At 36.3% G+C, this 23249-nt stretch overlaps 1 protein-coding gene across 1 annotated transcript; it reads left to right on the top strand.

The window, feature by feature from the left end:
• Positions 1-1531: 1531 nt before the first annotated feature.
• Positions 1532-11727, top strand: PEX2 (peroxisomal biogenesis factor 2). The gene is given in 3 exon segments (XM_070942195.1): positions 1532-1648; positions 1651-1741; positions 10583-11727. Coding segments are annotated over 3 exon segments (1134 nt in total). The 3' UTR covers positions 11509-11727.
• The last annotated feature ends 11522 nt before the right edge of the window (positions 11728-23249 follow it).

Here is a 23249-nt window from a genome sequence, read left to right on the forward strand (position 1 = left end):
AATTTTAATAAAAATATTAAATTTATATCCTGCTCGGCTCCCAAACATTTTGCACTATTGGCATTGCTAAACAACTCTGATGTCTTTAAAAAGAAAAAAGAAAAATGTGGCATTGCAAAAAAAAAAAAAGCTTTGGAAAAAAATAAAATGTGGCATTCTAGAAACGGATGCCTTCGAAGAAAAACAAAATCATGATAAGCTTCCCAATTACTAATAACTTAGTAATTGTAACTAAATGGAGCCTCCGCGTTCACAGACAGTCTACCTTCAAATATTATTTGCTGCGGGACAAATAAAAACTCAAAACATGAGTATTTTCTTCTCGCGGAAGCCTTCGGAGAGCTGCTACAACCCAGCCAAGGATGCACCAGCTCACCTGCGCTAACCATCAACCTCCACTGGGCTCCAAAGGGTCTTTCCCCGGTGACGTAATTGCAATCGTCCCGCCTCCCCTGTCGTTCCGAGTCCTATTTTTCTCAACCGGTAGCTCATTGGTTACCACTTAGAGCCGCCCCTCCGCTGTGATTGGACCCAAATACCGCTCGTCAAAGAGCCGATTCCCATCAAGCGGCTTCGGGATCTCTCCGTTCTCTCTTTCTATTAACAGCCTTTGGAAAGATCGTGAGGTTGAAAGAGTTCAGTTCCCGATACGGATAAGCGAGATTCCGGGTCTCTTTAAGGAAGACATGTTTCATTTCACACAAACACACCCGGGGGCGGAAATGAGAGTTGCACAGAAAAGAAAAGAAAAAAAAAAAAAAAGAGCCGGTGAAATGGTGTTATCGCCGTAGCCCTCCCCCTCAACAAATAAGGCTTACGCTCTTTCAAAGTCAGGCCTTATTTTAGTTTATTTCGAAAGAGCTTGGTTATAACCCACCAATGACTCGTTTGGGGATTTGTGTAGGATGGGCCGAGTGATTTCTTGCAAGAGTTCTCAAATGTTGTGGGAGCCTTGCAGAACGAAGGGCAAGGCTGCAGGTTTCTTTTCATTACCTCAGGTCTGGGTCGCACAACGACTCAGCGCTGTAGACCACCAGACAGAGCGACTGCTTAGGAGAGGATTTAAAATTTCCATCCTCCCACCCAATAGCTGCTTCGGGCTTTCTAAAAGCCCCTCAAGAGCAAAACTAAAGCCTCGTGCCCGAAGTTTTAACGATTCGCAATTACAAGCGTCATAATTCCAAGCTTCCAGATTATCCAGCCACAAAAAAATAATAATAAAAAAAATGAAGCGGACCGCGAAGCTCCTGCCCGCCTCTCTTAAAAACAAATTCCTGGCGCCGCTTCCCTAATAAAAAAAGAAAAATGAAGCATCTCCCGACGACGGGAATGGAGAAGTTTTGAATTTTTTTCCCCCCATACCCTATCTCTATGAACAAAACGGACGCTCCAAACTGACAAAGCGGCCAGGAAGCAACCGCTCTAGGAGATGGGAGCGAGTTTTAATCGGCGTTTCCTGTTTTTTTTTCTTCCAATTGTCGGCTCCCATCCGGAGCGGCTGGGGCGCGCGCCACCATCGAGGGCCGTGGAGATGACGAAAGCGGAAATAAGAAAAGAAATAAAAAAGAAAAAGAAAGACGACTCCGGCCGCTCTAGGCACCCTGGCTTGAGGGCCTCGTTGCTCGGTGTGAAATCCGGGTCATCTCTTTCCCCCCGCCCCCCCCCCTGGAGCCGCGAGCCGCGGAGGCCGAGGCGGCGGCGGCGCTTCCCCAGAAGCCCCTCCCTCAGGAGGAAAGCGGAGGTCAGTCAGTGAGGGATGGAGAGGGCGAGCCAGGCGGGGTTGATGAGGCTGGGAGGAAGAGAGGCTCTGAAGCGGGAGGGACATGGGGTTTCCCCGCCGACAAGCATAAAAACGCAACAAACGGCTTTTTTCTGGTCCTTCGTCGAAGAGCCAATCCAGATGGATTTCTGCCTGTCCTGGAACGTTCCCCCCCCCCGTTTTTTTTTCTTCTTCTAGGTGAGCTGGCTGCGGTCAGTTTTATCCTTGGATAGCCCTGCGAATGTTTGACCCAAAATCCAGATAGGGGCTTCGTCGTTGGAAACACAGCCGCCCCCCCTACCCGGGTTGGGAGAGGGACAATAGCAAATATTCTAAACCAGGGGTCTCCAACCTTGGGCACTTTAAGACCTGTGGACTTCAACTCCCAGAATTCCTCAGCCAGCAAAGCTGGCTGAGGAATTCTGGGAGTTGAAGTCCACAGGTCTTAAAGTGCCCAAGGTTGGAGACCCCTGTTCTAAACGAAAACCAGAATTAGGGATGTGAGAGCATCCAGTGGGATACGTGTGTTAGAAACACAAGGAGGGCCGCTTTCATGACTTTTCTTAAACTTTGGAACTTTGGCCAAAAAAAAAAAAAATGGCTCATAAACTGACTTGGAAATGTGGTTGGTTTTAACTGTTGACTCTACTCAGTCTTTACAGGATGGCTTTACTGTGTTTTATCACTTGCAATATTGCCTTAACTACCTTGTTTCCCCAAAAATAAGACCCTGTTTTATATTTTTTTTGAACCCTGAAATAAGCGCTTGGCCTTACTGCCATGTACTCAAAAGCCCGATTGGGCTTATTATCAGAGGATGTCTTAGTTTTTTGGGGGAAAGGGTACTGCAATTAAAAATGCTTGAAAATCATGGCACTTCATGTTACTGGTTCAAAAAAAAATTCATAAAGTAGTTGAAATTGCGCCTTCCATTCAGACAGCAAACTTATACAATTCCTTCTTTCTTAGCAGGAAATGATTTTATGGTAGTTACTTCTCAGTATACCTGTACAGGTAGTCCTCACTTACTGACAGCAATTGGGGTCAGCCATTCCAGCATTAAGCAATGCTATCATAAAGGGAAACTTTACATGACCGTGTTTGAGTTAAGTCAACTCTCACTGTTGTCTTTAAGCAAATCACCCCCATTTGTTAAATGCAAGATCAGGTGATTGCAATTTGCTATTTTCTGCCAGCTTTCCCTTTGACTTAGCTTGTTGAAAGCCAGCTATGAAGTTTGCACATGGTGATCATGTGGGTGAGGATGCTGTGAACATCATAAATGTGAGCTGGTTGCCAAACATTTGAATTGCAATCATTTTTATGTGGGGATGCTGGGACAGCTGCAAGTTCAAAGGCCAGTTGTAAATCTTTTTCAGCGCTGTCGTAACTTCAGATAGTCATTGAACAAGCAGTGTTTCTCAGTATGGCAATTTTAAAACGTGTGGGCTTTAGCTGGGAGGGGAAGGGAGTTGGGGTCCGCACATTTTAAAAATTGCCAGAGTTGACACACTGTTGGAACTATTTATTTTCACACTTAACTGCCATCTCCTGAAATCCTATATAGGATTGTGCTATTAAAAGATGTTAATTCCCCTGGCAATGGTTATAAAATGTTATTGGTGGCCTTGCTCAGAGCTATTCAGAGTTTTGCAGTCCACGTAATCAGCTATCCTGTGTTCTTCGCTCTACATTTGAATTTGATTGTAGGAAACAATCTGTGTGTAAAGACTACTTGTTAGGTCAAGCCAAACTTGGGGATATCTCGAAAATTATTCCCAAGACTGAGCAGTGCCTGCCCAGCCTACTTTCTTCAAACAGCAACCCACAAAATGAGATCATATAAATGGATTATTGTTCATGGAAAGGAGTCCTAGTTCCTTAAAGCTAAACCACTCTTAATCTTGAAAATCTTGATTAGAAGAATAAAATAAAATAAAATAAAATAGAAAGTAAAATATCAGGGAATGCCTTGCCAAGATAGAGTCAGCCTAGCTGCTGCAAATAGCAAGAGCATCTATTGAGCAGCTCCCACTCCCCAAGTTCCAGTAGGCATGTACCAGTGATAAGTGTTTTAACTGTTTGCCATTTATATTATGGTTTTTCACTGTATATAGTTATTGTGATGTGCCTAATTGGTTAGGGTGACTTAGAACTATGGTGAGTAATTAAAATATTTTTTTAAAAGATTCTTTTCACTTAGGTTCCTGTTTTTTTAATATGATACAGCCCTATCACCATGGGTTTGCTGATTATTAAGGCTGTGTGCAACTTGAAAGGGATGCCACAACTTGAAGCAGAGGTTCCCTCCGAAGTACTACATCAGAAGGGCTATACTGCTTCAGTCTCGCCATTATAAAGAGCTGCTGCTCGTACACAAAAGCCCTTCCTGCTAGAATGAAGTTACTGGCTAAATCAAGTTGACCCTCTGAGTCCTTCTAGTTGATACAAGGTGATTTTTATTTTCTGAACCAAAGAACTGTCTCTCTTATCTATTTGAAGTGAAGATTTCAGATGGAACTGCTCGATGTTACACAACTCTACCAAATACTATATATATATATATATATGGTAGAAATTTACAGAAGGGGTTGTTCAAGTTCCCATGGCATTTCACTTATTAGTATGCCCACTACAATTTGTTTTGTTAAATTCAGAGTCACTCTTTATATATGTGTGTGTGCACCCATTTCATTCATTATATGCCAGAAATATCTCAGACTTCTTAAATCGATTGCATATACAAGAAAGGAGGTTCTAGTTTTAAATCACATATTCAAAGTATGGCCAATGTACAATGCTCAATCTTGATCCAAGAGAAATTGCTATAAGGATATTAATGCTACATTAGGAGGTGCATTTAATTTCCTTTCGAAGTCCATGATACTTCCCTTAAAATAAGATTTTAAGATAAAAATGTAAATGAGCTTTTAGAGGGCATTGTGAGTTGCTTTATGCCATTATTCTTATCAAAAATGTCATAGAAATTCTTTTCTGCACTTTCCTATGCATAAGTAAAAAATTAGTTAAAACATTTGGATGTTCTGCTACAATAAGCAGTTTTATGAAGTTAGTTTTATGAAATTTTCATTTAGTTTAAGCAATAGTGTAGGAATGTATCTGCCTGTTTATGTGGGATATAAAAAGGGATGAGGTTTTGATAAGTGATTCATTTTTACAAATTCATCAAAAATGGGGAAGATTCTTATTAAATGTTACAGAAATTGTGTGCATTTTATTTGTGGAAGGCTAAAAATTAACCTATAACGCATGAAATTCTAAACTTGGAATGTTTATAAAGAAATGTAATGTACCAATAGGGGGTGCGGCTGGAGACTAGATGAATTAAGTATCTGAAACCACTATATGTTCATAAGTCGTCATGCAGTACTAAATCACCGTAGGGGTAATTTTAAAAAAATTGAATTTGAATTTATTTTAATCACTTTTAAACTGATTTTAATGTTTATGTAATTTTTATGTTCCTTTTGTAAGCCGCCCTGAGTCCTTCAGGAGAAGGGCGGCATATAAATTAATAAAATAAATAAATAAATAAATAAATAAATAAATAAATAAATAAATTTTTATATAAATAAAAATAAATAAATAAATAAATGTCACAGTGACTCATTCAGGAACTTTTTTACATATTATGGTAGAAATACTTCCAAACAGTCTATTACCCCTCAACTCCTTTTGTTCTGTAAATAAGAAAAAAAAAATACTAATCTTATAGTATTTTTAAAGTAATTTGAAGTGGAGCATGCTTTGAATTAAGAGATTTTGTAATCTATATCTCTCCAAAGTAAACATTATTGTAATAATTAAAATATACTAGTGCCCTGTAATAAAATAAAACTTTCCTATAATTTAGAAGTACAATCCATAATCACTGGTCATATGACCCCATGATTTTATCATTGCACAATTCTACCATCAATATCTTCGAAAAGCCTGATATTAATAGACGTTTTTACTACGCACCTATAAAGATGTTTTTTGGTATCTTCAAAGACAAGGCGATATAGGCTGTTACAAAGCTGTTTTACAGCGTGCAGAAGTTTTAGAAGCCATAGCTGTAATTACTGAGAAAACTAGTTATTTGCTGAAGCATTCTCTTTCAGCTTTAGAAGACAATGGCCAACTATTTCTGAAAAGTTCCCAAGAAAATTGTATAGATTTATCCATGCAATTTGGAGGAGTCAAGACTGAATTGAAACTACCTGCCCCCACCTCCAAAAGGGGAGAAGGGGTAGAAAGAAGATGTCTGTGCTACTTCATTGATAGTGAACATATTCATTGCTACATTTGTACATATTCATTAAAAATAGACATGAATTCTGATCAGTCACAAAGAACTGCTGGTTGTAAAGTGCCCAAATCTCAGTTATGTGACCATGAGGATTCCTTTGATGGTCATAAGTGCAAAGTTACTTTTCCAGTGCATTGTAACTTCAAACGGTTACTAAACCAAGTAACTAAATTCTAATTCCATTTAGATTTATTTATTTTATTAAATTTGTATACACTTGTTACGTGTTATAAAGCATTTTTCTCTTTAGTTATAATATAAAGACTAAATAGGCCTCCTAAAAATATTCATACATTTTTTTCAGTAATTCAAGTAACGTTTGAGTAAAGGTTTAAGTTAAGTTTATAAATGTTAAGTATTATCTGTGCAGAGCGCTTAGCAAATATAAGTCTGTAGTATACTTCCAAATGATAGAAGGCATTTAATTGAAGCATATAGAAATTCAAAATATAATATGAAATTAATCTTTTTGAAGGTTATTTAAGCTATGACATGGTAATGATAAACTAATTTTATAGTGATGAAAAGATAATATGTAATTCTGGTGAGGCTTTTGTTGAGGGATCCTACCTGTCTTTCTTGAATGTATAAAAGTACATACAAAGGACAGTCTTGTCAGGCTACATGCAGGCACAGGTTTCTTCACTCCTTTTCACTATTCAAATTCCCTGCATTCAATAGTTAGTTTAACAGCATAACCCTCAAAAACTCTATGTAGTTTAATTAAGCATTAAATATAAACTATTATTGAAAATGGAGGAAACCATATTTATGCAGAATATCAGCTGCTATGGAAACCAGGAATCCAGCCATGTGAATATATGTATGTATGCGTGGTGTAGGCTAGTGAGTGAGTGAGTGAGTGTGTGTGTCAGTGTGTATGCAATACGTATGAGCCTCAGAGTTTAAATCATAGTTTTGTTTCTCCTGCTTTTTCATAGAAATGACACTTTGCTGCTCTGCTTTCAGACTGGGAAGTAAACGGCACCTGCAGTAATGCTTATGTCTGAGTCTTCTAGCTTTCCATTTTCCCAGCTTCAGCTTTAAGAAGGTCTTTAAATAGGTCTTTAAGAAGGTTGTTTATCATGAATTGGTTTGAAAATCCATAGATCTGAGATAGCCTACAACCAACCCATATGGTGTGCGATAGATAGACGGATAAGATGTATACATGTTTGTGTAGCTTTGATAATTCTTAACTAGCATCTGAATTTGAAAAGAATACTTTGAATTCCTTGGGAATTTAAAAAAAAAATGAGACAGACATATTTTAAAATTAGCAACTCATTCTCTAAAAAAATATATTTATAAATAGCAATTATTACATATATATTCCCTTTGTCCCCATGCATTCATTATGTTAGGGATGTTAGGGACTCTCACTATGCATATATTGTTGGACTAAAATGCCCAGCATGAGGGATATTGGAAGTTATAGCACAGCAGCCTCTGGTTCTCCAGTCCAGTGTGTGTGCAGCTTTATTTAATAGGAATTCTTTTAACTCTTTCTTCTCATTTTATTGGCATAGGGATGGGAACTAGATGACATTCAGATGAATGGATTACACACAGGCTGAGTTTCCTGTGCATCACAAACACAATTAGAATTTTCAGTAGTCAAATTTAGAACACCAAGAGGAACAGCTTGGTATGTTGTTTAAGTTTTACATTCTGAAGATCTTTAAGGCTTGCCTACGTAGGCATTGGACTGCATGCCCCTCTGGTATGAAAACGTTGTTTGTTTTCTGCTAATTATCCTTTAAAGAGTAGGCGTGAGATGGCAATGTCATTGGATTGGCATAAATTAGTTTATTACAGCAGAATTGCTGGGAGGGGTGCGAGGAATGACACTCTGGAGATTGCTTGAACTCATACATTTCTGCTGCCAAAGTTTACAGGCCTGTAAATTTAAATGTAAAATTTTTGTAGGCAGGATGAATTGACAGATATGCTTAATAGAAATACATCTAGTTCTGAGCCTCAGAACAGGTCAATAATAATGCTTATATTGATAGCAGCAATGTAGGAGATGTTATTTGGTATTAAAGCTAAAATCCATGTTATCCCCTTAATCATAATTACATTAATATCGACAGGCCCTTGACAATACCCACTTTAGTATTGATAGATTTCTGTCAATAATGCATTTCTAAATAAAATACATTCATTCATAATTTGTATAATACACAGTAAGCAATGTTAACACATATCAGAAAAATATACCTATTTAATTAATGATTCTCAACAATTTGTTGTCTTAGAATGTGTTATTGGTCAATAGGAACCTTTAGTTTAGTAAATAAAAATACTAGTAATAATAGCATTTTTAAACAAAGTACAAAGTACCTGGTAATTAATAGAGCAGTGAAGATGTCAGGCACAACTTGTGTAAAGTTATGACCTAGGTAGGGCTGCATAGCCTAGAAACTCACTTATACACAATATATATATTTATATATATATATATATTTAATACATTCTGAAGAGGAAAAGAACTATATAACCTCATAACTGTCTGGCAGTTAATATGACAACATTTCACAGAAAATACAAATATAATCTGAGTGAAAGTCCCTGCTGATGCCGCATTTGGAGACATTTAAGATGGTAGCCATCTGTTCAAAACAGGAAGTGAGAAAATCTACTCAAAAACAGTATTGACCATGTAAACGCATCTTAGAGTATGTGAAACAGGACAGATCATAGACGATACAATTAGCAGTACTGGTATTCTCTTGTTTAGCAACTACAGCTTGGACCAGAAACTTGGTTGTTAAGCAGAGTGGCCACTAAGAGAAACTGCAACTCTATTTATGATCTTATTTCAAAGCTTTCCTTTGTTTTAAAGAACTGTGAAGGTTGTAAATATAAGGATTGATCAAAAGATACATTTTCATCACTGTCGTAATTCCAAACAGTCACTAAACAAGGAAAGCCTATATAAAGATGGTGTGGTAGGTACAATATTAGTGAGATCTATCTGGCCACTGGAGCCCAGAAGTAGCTCTAGAATGCCACCAGTGTTAATGTTTTAACACTAAATCAAAAGAAAGCATTTCTTAATGAATCTGAATAATTTCATTAATAATAATAATAATAATAACTTTGTTGTCATTGTACATGTATACACAGTACACCCATACAACGAAATTCACTTAAAGTCTAAAGCATAATAAACTAGCATTTTAAAAGGGATTTAAACAAGCTAAAGTCTCTTAAATGTAAATAAATTTTAAAAATGAGAATTTTCATCTATGAATTTCAGGTCAATTAAAAAATGGCGCTTCCTGTGCTCAGGTAGTCAGACACAAGGACAAAGAGATAGGAGAAGAAAATGCAGACAATTATTAGTTCACTAATGTGGCAATCCTTGAAGTTGATGTTTTGGTGGAAATTTTGGGATAACCCATGGGAATGGAATGTGAGAAGAAGAGGTGGGATTCAAAGCCACCTCCTCTATTAGCTGTATACTAACACAATGGCTATTTATTAGATTTCTAACTCACTTTTGTACCTCGTTGGCCTTTTAGCCTGATAACAAAATATTAGACACCTAGACTCAAATAAATGGAAAAGCATGAATAAAAATGGTAAGTAGCATCTTGTGGTTTAACTATGTTAATATAATGACAGGTGAATCTAAGTAAAAGTATAAAAATGTTTTTTTAAGTATAAAAATGGTTTTATAGTACCAAACCTGGTTGGATATTAACTGTTCAATCATATGAATTAGAGGTGTACCTGAAGTACAGATTTTAGGGCCAAATGTATCCCCGAAAAGCTTTGAATGGCATTCAGAGATTTTTAAAAGTTGATGCCAAATTGTAATTAATTTACAGAAGGGAGAAATGATTAAATACTTGTCTAGAGGGCAATTATATTAACTATATTTAATTTTATTTAAATCTAGATATAAATGGAATGAAATAAAATTTAATTTTTATCTTGTTACCATTTTTGGGAGTATAGCCTTCAGCATATCTTTCAAAGGCCACACTCGGCCTTTGGCCTTAACAAATGTTATGGACTTCTGACCTCAAATACCTGGGATGGAGAAATGGTAATTAAGAACATGCTATCCCTCAGGGAAGCTTGCCCTGATTATTAAATTTGTTTTAATCTGAACATTTACATTATGAAGTAGAAGCCAGCGTATGTACTGTGAAGTAACATGTGCCATCAGGATCCTGGTTCATGTGAAAATCAACATATGTACAGTTGAACATACATTGTATGTGCTGGTGAAAAACCACCAGCAAAGGAATTAACCTGCGTGGACATTTGTTGACTATTTCAATTTTAATGTCTAACATGACAACTGAAGATCCAGATTTAAAATATTTGCTTTCCATTTGGTGAGATTGGGATAGTTACGTTTTATAGCCTGAATTGCTCTTGAGTGGTCTAGCCGATGAAACTGTTATCAAAATGAAAAGAATAAATATTCTAAAGGACTACAAAATGTAAATGAACAAATGAAAATATTTTGATGGATTTATTTTTTGTTATAGAGGGCTCCGTGTTGACCATGGCATCGAAGGACAACAATGTCAACAAAGTGATTCCTGTCCTCAGAATTAGTCAGTTGGATGCACTTGAACTGAACAAAGCCTTGGAACAACTAGTTTGGTCCCAGTTCACTTGCTGTTTTCATGGATTTAAACCTGGACTCTTGGCTCGCTTTGAACCAGAAATTAAAGCATCTCTGTGGCTTTTTTTGTGGAGATTCACCATCTGCTCCAAGAATGCAACAGTGGGACAGGCTCTACTGAACATTCAATACACAAATGATTTATCCCAGATACAGAAATACCAGACACTGAGCAAGCAACAGAAATTATGGTATCTTATTTGTACTGTTGGCGGGAAATGGCTGGAAGAAAGGTGTTATGATTTATTTAGCAGACGTCCATTGGAGTCATTCCAAAGGACAAAATATTTTATTAACTTAATAGTCAGGCTTCTCAGACTCTGTGAGTTGCTAAACTTCCTAATTTTTCTTCAGAAGGGAAAATTTGCTACACTTACTGAACGTATTTTAGGAATTAGATCAGTGTTCTGCCAGCCACAGGGTGTCCGTCCAATTGCATTTGAATACATGAACCGAGAACTCTTGTGGCATGGATTTGCTGAGTTTCTGGTGTTTCTTTTGCCACTTATTAACATGCAGAAACTCAAACTCAAGATTTCTTCTTGGTCTTTACCTGTTAGGAAAAACTTCAATAATGAAAATATGTCAGAAATAAGTCACAAGGAATGTTCTGTGTGCGGGGAATGGCCTACTATGCCTCATACTATCGGCTGCTCACATGTTTTTTGTTACTATTGTATTAAAAGTTCCTTCTTATCGGATATATACTTTACCTGTCCTAAATGTGGCACTGAGGTGCAAGACCTCCAGCCATTAAAGTATAAGTTAGAAATGAAAGAGATATAACTGACTTGATATTTTCCTTACACCCATAACAAAATATAATTCATAAAACTGACAGAAATAATTTACATATACTGTATATTTTAATTGGGTTCCTCCCCCCCTCCACCATACAATTATCTTTCTATAATTCATTGCTATATATACTGTTTTATTTATTATAAACAGGTGCTCTAATACTATCATGTACTTGAAACCCAATAAACTGCTTTTTAAAAGATAGAGTCATATTTGGTGCTTTTTACCTAATTTTTGAATTTTTTTCTCAAAACACATGCAGGTTCCAGAAGATCTGAAAACTAACTTTTTTATGCCTCTTCTAGATAGGCCTCTTCTGGAAGGAAGAGAAAAAGAGAAAAATCTTATGGACTAATCTGAAGAGTTATAAAAAAATGACAATATTTTCATTTGCAACTTTTCAATTCAGGATTTTTTTAAGTAACATGTTGAAAATGGAAATATTAAATCTGAGATTCCTAGTCCTATTAAATTTAACTTGAATAAAATCATAATTGGTTGTTTTCATACATATTGCCTATGTATCATGGAACAAAATGCCTACACCAAGTGCTACCAGCCATTTAGATGACAATTGATCATCCTTTTTCTTTGATAAATTATTTGGATGATATATATTTCTATTTCTGCTGTAATCATTCAGAGGAAATATATGTTACATTCTGCTAGGAAGCTGACATTTTTAGCCTATTTTTTGGCCATTCCGACTGGTTTTAGACAATATTAACTGTCCTGTGTTTTTAAGCTAAAAGTTCTTTTCATGTCCTTTAACTGTAAAATATCCTGTTTATCCAATGTAACTGTCTTTGTACAGCTATTAATTTTTTACACTTTCCTGTTTCTTACTTTGGGGAATTCATCTTTATTAAAGGGTAAGAGTTCTATCATTCCTGATCTTTTATTTCTTTTATCTGGCACTTCCTTGCATGCTGTTCATAATCCTGTTTGGAGTTTATTTTGATATTTTTCTTGCTTTAGTTTTAGCTTGTATAGTGCACCCATTATTTAGAAGAGCTTTGAATTTCCTTTGGTTTGCTAGTGGCATCACTTATTTTGTCAGCCCTTATCAGTGACCTATTAACTGGTTTTTTATTTGGGGTCCTGGTATTTTGCAGTATTGAGCTAATGGTCTATGTTTGTCTCTTTTTCTATAGACTTTGTAGTTTAGATTTACATCATTATCTCTTGGCAAGCTCTTGGCAACAGAAAGCAGGATTCTCACAAAATCTTCTTTAAGTAGATTTATTGAAAGAGAATGGGATTAAGTTACACAAATATCAACAACTGGCTACTTCCATTTTAGCACCCAATTTATCTCTTAAATTCACTGCGGGTTGGATTTCTTAATTCTTTTGCTAATACCCATATAATGGATAGGCTAGATGGTTAACCATTTTCCTGACAGAATGTACAAATGTTCTGAGCTAATAATATTTTGCAAACTGCTAACCCCTTTCTCAGAGTCTAAGAAGCTCATAACATTTCTTTTCACTAGAACTTTCCAAAATAGCAAACCACTATTGTTCACAATTTCCCTAGTAAATATTAGAGTTTGGTGTTGCTCCCTTAGTTGGTTTAGAAATTTCATCAAGTTTTCCCTTTCAGCCAGGCAACAAAAGTAGCAACATATTAAAACATTTTATCCGTAGGTGGCTGGATTATAAAGCCACCTGTTCAGTGTTTTTCATAAAGATATTGGCAACAACGATTGATAATGTTGACTCCACTGCATTACTATTGCAGATTTCATGGACCTATTTGTAATGTCATCAGGAATGTGGCAATTCAAAGGAGATTTTACCTCTATATTTAAATTTATCTTGCGGTTAAATTTCAATTGACAGATTACAAATATTCTGGATTGATCTTCACAGTTACTGCTATTTTAAATGCTCTGTTTTGATAAAATACGGACAATTAGCACAGAAGGAGCGTCAATGGCCTGGTCTTTCTAGTTGGCTTGTTTCTTTAGTCCATTTCTAGTTCATCATAGCCCAATTTAAAAGGAAGTTTGTACCTGAGTTTATTATTTGGTTTTGCTCCTGTAAGATTGAATAACTCCCAGGAAGTAAATAATCTATCTTTCTTATTTTCTAAAAATACCTCTTTTTTATATACTGTAGATCATCATTTTATTTTCAATATGTGGCATTTCACAATTCTATGTAACCAGGATCTTAGTCACAGCTTGTGAGACAGAAATTGGTTTTATTTAGTTATTAACTGCCCCAGTTTTGTTGCAGAAATAGGGACAGACAGAAATGTTACTGACCCTCATCAAGTAACTCAAACAGCATACATTACAGCCACTTTTTTTCTGCTGTTCCTGTAGTGATCCTAGCCTTTTTTACCAGTAGGATAGGTGTAATAATGGAGAAAACCATTTCTGAAGGGTCAATGAATCTGGAAAAATGATTGCACTACATTAACTTTTAACAGCAGGAATACCTTTAAAGAGAATGGTCTGCCTTGGCCATGTTTGCTAATGTCTGGCTTATGTCCAGTTAATAGAAGATTTAAACTGAATAAGGAGTTATGTGTTTACCAATGAGAAAACTGACTTTGAGCTGGAGATAAGTATGTACTAATGACGAACATGTGATTGCTAAAGTGTACAAACTGCTGTTGAAAATGAATACTGAAGATGAGAATGTCAAAGATTGCATGATTAAATGAGCAAAAGGTTTTGGTTGGAATATAATGTTGGATTAGTGGGAGAATATGTGCAGTAAAGGATAAAAGTAAAATTTATTTAATTCAGATGTATTGATTGAAAAGATAATTTTTATAAGATAATATATAATTGGTACTTAACGATAACACCTAACTAACACCTAATAAATTGTCTCAGATGTATAAGAGTGTGCCAAATGTATGTTGGGAATGTAAACAGTCTGAAGGTACCATTTATCATTTGTGGTGGATGTTAAGAAAACTAAGAATGATCAGAATAGGTGGCATTTCAGTTCAAATAATTTAGATGTATTTTAATTCAGATAATTTTTTCAAATTGAATGTATAAGTGAAGCCAGAACCTTTTCATTTAGATTTAATGGATAAACAGATTTTTTAAAACCCATAGAACTTTGTTTTTATGCATAACAGTAGCAAAGATTCTTTATGCACAGTTATGCACAGATAGAAAGATCCTATCCTAGATGTAAGAATGGATAGTGAAACTAATAGGTTTGGCCGAGATGGTGAAATTGATGCTTTGATTGGAGAAAAAACTTTGTCTAGCTTCATCTCTACTTGGAAACCAGTCCTGAACTTTTTGTGTGAAATGGAAAGAAATGAAGTTTTAACTTTGGATTTTGATTATTATATTTGTTTATTGATTATAAAAGTATGGTATGTTAATAATGTAATTTAATTCAAAGGGATTTTATATATATATTTGTATTTACACCAAAGAAAGCAGAAGTTATTTATTTTCTTTCATAGCTCTTTCCTTTTTTTTTAACTGCATTCCCAATTTTGCTTTTTTTTTTCCTTCTCCCTTTTCCCTTCTCCTGAGCTTTTTTTTTTTTTTACAACTTCTTTGTGTTTTATATCTTTTTGAAATACAATAAAAAAATTAAGGCTGGTTTGCCTAGATAAGTAAACACAATGTACCCAAGTGTTTACTTATCCTACAAAGTTCATATGTATTTATTATTATGAAGCATCATTACATTCTTTTGAGATACAAACACTTCTAAATTCCATATGTTATCCTAACTGTACAAGCTACAGAGTTCTATATTAAAATTGATTTGTAATTGTGTACACTAACATATAGTCAGAGAAAAATTTGGTATCAAATGAGGACATACAAAGTTTAAAACTAAAATTAACCCAGGACCATACAACATCAACACTGGACGAGTCATCTGAAGAATATGCCATCCTCATACCTTGTAGTGATAGAAGATGTTTTCCAGCATGAGGATTCAATACGTTTTCCAAGAATAACCATTATTGATAATCAATCAAGGGATTGTAAATTAGGAAAACAAGATTACTGTTAATTACTCAGTAGCCTACCTTTCGATTGGAAGCAGGAGTATGAACTATGGCACAACCTAGTGCTCCTGAGTCCCTAGCCAGTGCAGTGAACCACTTATCTCAGAAAATATCAGTGTCCAATTCCACCATAGAATGGACAATGATTGATTGCTCCAGTAATACCTACATTGGCCATAGAAAAAACCCTGACAGTGAAGATACCTTTGCAGGGGTTTTCTGCCAGAAAAACATCATCTCATTATCTTCCTCATCGTCAACCAGTACAGAACAGTTTCAGTGGGATAACTTTTGACCTTCAGTATGATACATACTGTACATTCTGCTAACTAAGCAAGTTAATTTTCTCAAACAATTGCCCAACAAGAACTAGAGTTACAGTTTGCACTTTGACAAGAATCCATGGGGGTTTGATATTAAGCACACTGAGGATAATTAAGTTGTTGTAATCATTAGTTTAGCAACCAGTTTGGCACAGAGCTTCAGTCTCCCCACCCTAGCCACAAGCAAGAACATGAGTTAATTTGCACTCCTATTTAAAGTTGTTCTCTTGTCTTTATAGAGAGTAATTATTTTAACTGTTAGAGATGCAATCATACAAAGCATTTTGCAGCTACCAAAAGAATAAAAAAAAACCCCGTCTTTGAGTGTATCAAAATGAGACAGAGGTGCATCTTAAATCTGGATTCTGTCCACTTCAGAAAAGCACCTCAACATTCGATTTTTGTTTTTGGAACAGTTGCTAAGGAACATAGTTTTATTCTTTTTGAATCTTTTGGCCTCCCTGGGTCTTTTTTTCCAGGAGGAAGAAAAAGATATTCTGGAACTCAGAAACCCTGAATGCAGATCTGCTTTCTACTTTGAATTGGAATGCAGTTTATCCCCCCACCCGTCCATTTCCTTCCCACCCACCCCCACTTAACTGGATAGATGAAACACTTTAATGTCATTATAAGAGTAATGGAATTGCTTGGGTGTTTGGGAGCAGATAGTATTCTACTTGTGATTGTCTTTGCAGTAATGCATTGCTTTGAATTTGGAATTCTATTATTTTACATCTTTGGCAGTTTAAAGTGTATTTTTTTTTATAAACAGCAAACTTCACCTCATAAAAATTCATTACATAAGGGTATAAACAAGTATTTTTCCTTCCAGTCATTGGCAGTAAGTGATTCATCAGTTTTTCACAGAAAACCAATTTCATTGCAGATGTTTTGTAATTTCCATCCCTTTTCAGTTGTAAAATCATATCAACCATTCCCAATGCTAGCAATGTATTTTTTTTAAAAAAAAATGTGTATGTGCAAGCACACACACGTGTGTGTGCTTAATCTTTTTAATAGAATTCACTAATGTTTGCTGTCTCATCAGCTTTTCAAAATAACCCTAAAGTAATCCTACTGCCATTCTTCCTTTGGGTAGATGATCAGTTCTTTTACTGCTCTCTATTATACATTTTAATAACTTGTAAAAAAAAAAAAAAACAATAATCCACAGCCACCACGTAGAAAAGCTATATGTCCACTGTTTCTCTTGGCAAATGTCTAATACAATTCTATACATGCCCACTTGGAAGATACTTTCTTCTAGATCAGGGTAGTTTCTTTCAGCTAAGTGGATAGAGGTTTGGTTCCAACTGTGCGGTGGAGAGAGAACGGCTTGTTAATTATTCCTGTTGACGCTTACGGCAGTTTGGGCAGCACCAGTGTTTTCATGGATTATAAAACTCTCTGTGGGAGTGAGTTGCTTTATCACAATTCACTCACAGCTGATTGCCATCTTTATTAAACTGCAGCCCTGTGAAGCAAGGTTCATCTACCGTATTTTTCGGAGCATAAGACTCACCAGAGTATAAGACACACCTACCTTTTTTGGTGAGGAAAAGAAGAAAAAGAAATCTCCCTCTGCCTCTGAGCAATTTTGCCTCGTTCCAGAAAACAGCCTGCTTTACTTTCATTTTCGTTTTCAGCATAGCTTGATTAGCACAAGGAAAAAAAAATCTGCTCCAGCAATTTACCTCTTTGCAGCAAGCAGCAGAGCCCTGTGCAAAACAGCTGAGAGCAAATCAGCTGAGAGTCGGGAGGCCGATCCAATCAACTTGTGCTAATTAAGCTGTGCTGAAGCTGAAAGGAGCTGTTTTTTCTTGCTGTTTGCTTGCAAGGAGGTAACTGCTGTGAGGAAGAGGCCAAAGGGTGGGGCCAGTGGGTAGGCGGGGCTACATTCGGTGTATAAAATGCACCTAAATTTTCACTCCCTTTTAGGGGGGAAAAAGGTGCGTCTTATACTCCGAAAAATACGGTATGTTTCTCGACCTTGGCAATTTTAAGAAGTCTGGACTTCAACTCCCAGAATTCCCCAGCAAGCACAACTGAAGCACTTTAGGGTTTTAGATTTAGATCTGGAAAAAACCCAGGTGCAAGTCTGCCCGCATCCAGGGATCTCCCTAGGGGCCAGTTATTCTTTCTAAAGCTATCTTAACTCACAAAGCTGGTGTCGCAAGAAAAAATAGAATAGGTGTCTATGCTACATTGAGCTCTTTAAAGATGGCATCTTTTTATAACAAATATATTCAAATAAAACCTGCCTTCCATTGAGGACTGTATGTATACTGCACAAGTCAAAAAGAGGGCTGTGAGGGGTCTGAAAATATTTACAGACCCCTCACATCCTGGACATAAACTGTTTCAACTCCTACCCTCAAAATGATGCTATAGAGCACTGCACACCAGAACAACTAGACCAGCGGTTCTCAACCTGGGGGTCGAACGGCCATTTCACAGGGGTCGCCAAAGCCCTCTCTCACCCCCCCACACCTTCACTCACCCTCACCCTCTGCCTCTGTTGGATTGCCTGGTCGCCGTTCGCTTACCCTGTCCACTCCCAATCTATTGCTGCCTCCGGAGTCCCAGCTGATGGCTAGAGGGAAAAAAAACTTTAAATTCTTGCCGCGGGGCTTCAAAGAGCTAGCTGCAAAGAGGTAAATTCCTGGAGCAAATTTTTTTCCCCCTAGCTATGCTGAAAAGCGAAAGCGAAAGCAGGGTCTTTGCTGCAACGTGACAAAATGAGGCAGAGAGATTTCTTTTTCTTTTTCCTCACCAAAAAAGGTAGGTACAAAACTGCAAACAATGGGAAATTTAGGGCAAGAGGAGGTTCAAGATTCTAAAATACAAAAGAAAAAAAGCTCTATTTAACTAGGGAATCATAATAATTGAGATACTATTAATTGTATATTGTGTTGAAAGCAGAAATGGTTAAGTTGTGGTTTGGAGGAATATATGGGGGAAATTATTTGGTTTATTATTATTGGTAAATATAATTAATTAATTTGTAAGAAATTGGATTGCATGGAAATAATTGGAATATTCATGTTCATATTGATTAATATACAAAAAAGATAGTTATATAACTAATTGATTTATATTAAAATGTTGAATTTGTATTAAACAACTGTATTACATAATTAACCAATGTGAGGATGGATATAAAAATAGATGACAATGGGAAGGGGTATAATATAGAATAGAAGGGAAAAATTGAATTTGATTAAGATTAGAGATGAGGATGAAGGATAATATTGGTTTTTTTAAAAAAATAGATAAGGAATAAATATGGCAAAAAGGAAATATAGAAATTGTAAATTTAATTGAAATGACTAAATACTGTGTTGGAAGAAATATCCTTCTGGGTTCTGCTCCAAGTGGGGAAAAAGACACTGGAAACATGGAGACTACTTGGAAAGATGTTTTAATGGTGGACAGGATCACATGGCTTGATGGGGCCCATTGTGTTAGTTTCTGTTGCTATTTTGTTGCAAATGTCCTTTGACAAAGGATTGACTTTCTGCCTCTGGCCCATTAACAAAGGGTGGGGGGCAGGAAGGTGGGAGCTGCTTTGTCTGTAAAATATGCTTCTCCATTTCTCATCCAGGGAAATATAATATTCTGCCTTTTTAATATTTCCCAAAATATTTCATTCCTCTAGGAAAGGGGTGGGTGCTAACCTCCTACAACTGTTTAAATTTGTGAACCGGCCACATACTCTGTTCAAAGAAAATACGTTGTATGTTTGTATGTGTGTTTCTAATTATTGCTATTTATTCCTATTTGTTCTCTTTTATTCTTTAAAGTTTAACAATTCATTCTTTATCTTAATATCTTTATATTTGCTTGGGGTTGGCTTTCTTCCCTTTCATCTTTTTTATTGTACAGCAATCTTTCTCCTCAAACCTACCACCTCTGTCTTTTCCTTCTTACTTACTTTTTCTTCCCCCCCTCTTCTTCTTCTCCCTACTTCCTCTTTCTCCTTCTCCTCCTCTCTTCCTCCCTCTCTTACCTTCACTCCTATTCTAATTTCCCTTCCCTTCCTTCATCCCTCTCTATTGCTGTATCCTTTTATGCATATATGCATTATGCATTCAGAGGGCTGAAAAAGTTATTTTTGACTGGTCCTCGCACTTTTGACCAGTCCTCGAATTTACGACTCTCCTCACATTTTACGTTTTTTGCCCTATCTTATACCATGTTGAAGAGAAGCAGTTGTGAAATGAGTGACATGGTTGTTAAGAATGCTGCACAGGCATAAATGTGAGGATGGTCATAAGTGTGAGGACCAGTCAAAAGTGCGAGGACCTGTCAGAAATGACTTTTTTCAGCCCTCTGAGTAGTCCCTATACACATAGCCATGGCCACCCAGTCACATGACCTCCAAGCCACGCCCACAAAATAAGCCACGCCCACAGAACCGGTAGTAAAAAAAATTAGAACCCACCCCTGGTTGGGGGTCACCACAACATGAGGAACTGTATTAAAGGGTTGCGGCATTAGGAAGGTTGAGAACCACTGAACTAGACACAAGAACAGTTTTTTCCCGAATGCCATCACTCTGCTAAACAAATAATTCCTTCAACATTGTTGAACTATTTACTAAGTCTCCACTACTATTAATCTTCTCATTGTTCCCATCACCCATCTCCTTCCACTTATGACTGCATGACTGTAACTTTGTTCCTTGTATCCTTACGATTTATATTGATAGTGTTTCCTGATTGCTTATTTGTACTCTATGATTATCATTAAGTGTTTTACCTTATGATTCTTGATGAACGTATCTTTTCTTTTATGTACACTGAGAGCATATGCACCAAGACAAATTCCTTGTGTGTCCAATCACACTTGGCCAATAAAAAAATTCTATTCTATTCTATTCAAGTAAAACAATGCAATATAAGGAACAGGTGGATGCATCAAAGGGAGACATTGACATGGAAACCAAATGTGTGTATGCAAATATATATAGCAATAGCAATAGCTCTTAGACTTATATACTGCTTCATAGTGCTTTACAGGCCTCTCTAAGCAGTTTACAGAGTCAGCATATTGCCCCCAACAATCTGGCTCCTCATTTTACCAACCTCAGAAGGATGGAAGTCTGAGTCAACCTTAAGCCAGTGAGAAATCCTGCTAAATCCTAAATAATTATCACATGACCATCAAACCATGCCCACAAAATAAGCCACACCCACAGAACTGGTAGTAAAAAAATTTAGAACCCACCCCTGATGTATGTATGTATAGAAGGGTTCCTCCATGGAAAGTTTGTTTAATATCTTTCCTTATTTTCTTTGTATGCAGTGAAACCACCATTTGCACAATAGAACCACTGCTATTTCCGCTGTACTTAGTAGACTTATTAAAAGGACCTGGATTTAATTTATATTCTAAAACATTAAATTAATTTTTACCTGCAGATATTAATGGAAATTCATTAGCCCTAAATGTGATTTTATTGAACGCCTGGAGGACTAAATTAACCAGAACAGAATGTGAAATTTGGTAAAAAGAAATAGAACAAGATGAGAAAAGATTAACAATATAGTTTTTTTTTTAAAAGTATCACTGGATATCTTGCAGCAGAAGGCAGCACATATGAATGATGTAAAACTAGTCAAAAATTATGCTAAACTTTTCTGATAGGCAAAATGAGCAACACATACAAAATGCAACAGTGACAGTTTCACTTGCAGTAAAAAAAATGTGAGGAAAGTGCAACGAACCCAGACTACAAATAATTGTCAAATTATTTTTACAGAACCTACTTCACCTATGGCAATTGTAGTATCAAGGACATAAAGGCACTTAATTATGTGAGACTTTTGACACTACTATTGTATTTGCATCCTTATCCTTATCACTAAAACTGAAAATACTGACATTGTTGCAGATATATTTTAAGTTGTCTTGTGCAAACATTGGCTCTAGCACATTAATCAAATAAATAAAAAACATTTATAGTGGTTGTTTTGCCTATGGCTAGCACAGATTCTCTCGTTTCTGGCATTATTAATTAAATCTCAGTTTGGTATCGGGACTAAACATGTGTTTTCTGTGATAACCCTCAAATACAAATAAATGATCCTATATCGAACCACTCAGCTAAAACTTCCATGTCTCTTTAACACTATACTTTTTAGTTACCCCATATCACAGATGGAAAATTATGTTGTGTGAAGCAAAGGCAAAATTTGATTAACCCATGTTAATAGGTAAAACAACAAGGTAACCTATATTGCAATTATTTAAAAAATAACAATAAAAAGCCACAGGTTAGTGTATACCTAGAAAATGAGCTTTAGGTTTTGAGACACATTTAGAAATTTTTAGAATTGTTATGAGCATCACTACAAAATGATGCATCCATCATAAGAATATATTAAGTGATCCAGGAAGTTAAATACAAAATGAGAGGTTGGTTGGTTGGTTGGTTGGTTTGCTTATATATTTAAATTTCTTGGTTGGTTTGCTTGTTTATTTGTTTGTTTATTTACAGTTTTTATAATCCATCTAACCATAAGGTTTCTGGCAATGAACAAAATTAAAGTCAACATTATAATTTCAAGGGAAACAATTATGTAAACAAAACCCTGTGTGATGACTATCTTTAGTCAGCTGACTTGAAAATCTGGTGGAATTACACGGACCTCCAGAGACAAAATATTCTAGAGCAGAGATCTTCAAACTTGGCAGCTTTAAGACTTGTGGACTTCAACTCCCAGAATTCTGGGAGTTGAAGTCCACAAGTTTTAAAGCTGCCAAGTTTGAAGACTTCTGTTCTAGAGGATGGAACGATCATGGAAACTTTCATCTAGTCTATTTCTTATGCATCTTTCAAAAATTAGGCCTTCAATATCCCCCAGCTGGATAGGTAGATTCCAGTCCTTTGAAGCATTGCTTGATATATCTTGTGCTATGCCATGTTTGAAACTAATAACCAGCACTCTGAAACTGGACATGGAAGTACATTGGTAACAAAGGGGGGAATTTTAGTATTGTTGTTATTCTGCATTAGCACAATTGTTCCACTAGCCCTTTAGCTGCTGCAACTTTTAGACATCCAAAAGGAATCTCGTGTTGAGTTGTTGTAATGGCAATCAAGATGACAACCTGGATCAAGTAGTAGTGTAACTGACCATCAGTACACACCAGGCCCCAACTTCTATAGACTCCCTCTGTTTAGAGTCCAGAAGAGCCCCCAAGTCTTGAATCACCCTCACATGGACCATGACCCAATCCTAAATAACTACTGGGCCTATTGTTATAGACAAATAGTAATTCTATTTCAGTAAGATTTTATCTCAGTTTTTTCCCTATCAAACTGTTCAAAACTTCAATGGCATCTCAGGCTCAGCCCAGAGTGGCAATGTAATAACTTGATGTCATGAATAC

Source organism: Pituophis catenifer, unplaced genomic scaffold (assembly GCF_029215685.1).
Source record: "Pituophis catenifer annectens isolate HBS135680 unplaced genomic scaffold, rPitCat1.0.hap2 SCAF_3, whole genome shotgun sequence".
NCBI lineage: Eukaryota > Metazoa > Chordata > Lepidosauria > Squamata > Colubridae > Pituophis > Pituophis catenifer.